Below are 2295 nucleotides of genomic sequence, written 5' to 3'. Positions count from 1 at the left end.
TTCTTACTTGTGTTACTTAAAGGACATTTATAGAATGTTTTGTAGAGATTTTATAGGGACCTGATGAGAAGTCTAAGCCAGTAAATCACTTGCCTCACAAGTATGAGGATCTGAGTTTGATCCCCAAACCCATGTAAAATACCAGTCATGGTGGTGTATATTTATAATCCTAGTGATGTTGAGGTGAGAGGCAGAGACAGGTGGGTACCTGGCAGCTCACTGGCCAGCTAGTCTAGTCTACTTGGCAATGAGAGAACCTATCTCAAACAAAAGGGGGAAAGTGCCTGAGGAATGACACCTGATGTTGTCCTCTCACCTCCACACACACCTGCACATACATGCACCTGTGCACTCACACATATGTACACACATGCACACACACAGAGTAACATGCACAGACACATATATATGACAAAAGAAATTCTGTAAGGATTTAAGGAAGAGGGACGTGAAGTTTCTCATTGGTCTAGCAACCGAGTGACATCCCATCAGGGAACACACTCACCATGACCACCCTTATCTAACAATGGTCTCTTGGGTCAGGCATAGCTGGGCATCATTTCTTTGCATACAAAAGTAGACATTTTAACACCCCCCTAGGAAGGTTTAAGTGGTGTGACCTGCATGTCTGGTGAGTCTCACTTAGGAGACGCTGATTTCTTTGCTCTTTCTGACCCTAGAATGTGCTCAATGGCGCTGTTGATAAATGTTCTTGAAACAAAAGCTCTGAAGTAATTGTGTTGGACAGCTTCAGTTGTCAACTTGACACACCTGGGAGGAGGGAACCTCAATCAGAGAATCTCCTGTGGGCATGCCTGTGAGGCATTGTCTTGATTGTTGAGTGCTGTGGATGGGTCCAGCTCAATGTGGGCAGTGCCACCCCTGGGTAGATGGTCCTAGGTTATTCAAAAAGGCAGGCCAAGCAGAGACCAGGAGCAGCATTTCTTCTCTGTCTGTGCTTCAGGTCCTGCCCTCAGCCTTCTACCCTGAGGCCTGCCCTGGCTTCCCTCAATGATGAACTGTAATTGGGACATGTTATCCAAGTAAACCCTTGCTGGTTTTGGTGAGAATCATAGCATTAGAAAGGTAACTAGGACAGCAACTTGAAGCCCTTTTGTGTATGAGACAGTCTCACTGCCTTTACAATTGGTGACAAGCCCTCTCCCATCATGACTGACAAGCCTTCTCCAATCTTGAGTGAAAAGCCATCTCCCATCATGACTGAGAAGCCCTCTCCAATCTCGAGTGACAAGCCATCTCCCATCATGACTGAGAAACCCTCTCCAATCTCGAGTGACAAGCCGTCTCCCATCATGACTGAGAAGCCCTCTCCAATCTCAAGTGATAAACCCTCTCCCATCATGACTGAGAAGCCCTCTCCAATCTTGAGTGACAAGCCGACTCCCATCATGACTGAGAAGCCCTCTCCAATCTTGAGTGACAAGCCCTCTCCCATCATGACTGAGAAGCCCTCTCCAATCTTGAGTGACAAGCCGTCTCCCATCGTGACTGAGAAGCCCTCTCCAATCTTGAGTGACAAGCCGTCTCCCATCGTGACTGAGAAGCCCTCTCCAATCTGGAGTGACAAGCCGTCTCCCCTCGTGACTGAGAAGCCCTCTCCAATCTGGAGTGACAAGCCGTCTCCCCTCGTGACTGAGAAGCCCTCTCCAATCTTGAGTGACAAGCCGTCTCCCCTCGTGACTGAGAAGCCCTCTCCAATCTGGAGTGACAAGCCGTCTCCCCTCGTGACTGAGAAGCCCTCTCCAATCTGGAGTGACAAGCCGTCTCCCCTCGTGACTGAGAAGCCCTCTCCAATCTGGAGTGACAAGCCGTCTCCCCTCGTGACTGAGAAGCCCTCTCCAATCTTGAGTGACAAGCCGTCTCCCATCGTGACTGAGAAGCCCTCTCCAATCTTGAGTGACAAGCCGTCTCCCATCGTGACTGAGAAGCCCTCTCCAATCTTGAGTAACAAGCCCTCTCCCATCATGATCATGATTCCTCCTACTAGCTGCTGCACTCAGATCTGCTCAGGTGGGGGAGACCTTTCCTAGCTCTCCGCTGAGCCATCATTCACACACACACACACACACACACACACACACACACACACACACACACGGCATCCCCAAGGCCATGACCACCAAGACAAGGGGATAAAACAGGCAATACCTGGCACTGAACAAATATCATCTCCCAGAGTACTTGTCTCTGGAATAATGATGCTTGCACATATAGAGTAGAGGGATGGAAACATTCAGGACCAGATACTGGAAACTAAACAACCGAAAGGTGGTC

The 2295-nt window shown here is 49.1% G+C and overlaps 1 protein-coding gene across 1 annotated transcript; it reads left to right on the top strand.

The window, feature by feature from the left end:
- The first annotated feature begins 1169 nt into the window (after positions 1-1169).
- On the top strand, positions 1170-2051 carry LOC103732761 (extensin-1-like). The gene has a single exon (XM_008831467.1). It carries the CDS (start codon positions 1170-1172, stop codon positions 2049-2051), a length of 882 nt encoding a protein of 293 aa, XP_008829689.1.
- The last annotated feature ends 244 nt before the right edge of the window (positions 2052-2295 follow it).

The sequence above is a fragment of the Nannospalax galili genome, unplaced genomic scaffold (assembly GCF_000622305.1).
Source record: "Nannospalax galili isolate Female #2095 unplaced genomic scaffold, S.galili_v1.0 scaffold30, whole genome shotgun sequence".
NCBI lineage: Eukaryota > Metazoa > Chordata > Mammalia > Rodentia > Spalacidae > Nannospalax > Nannospalax galili.
Note: the sequence above shows the minus strand (reverse complement) of the source record. Positions and strands in the feature narration are given on the sequence as shown.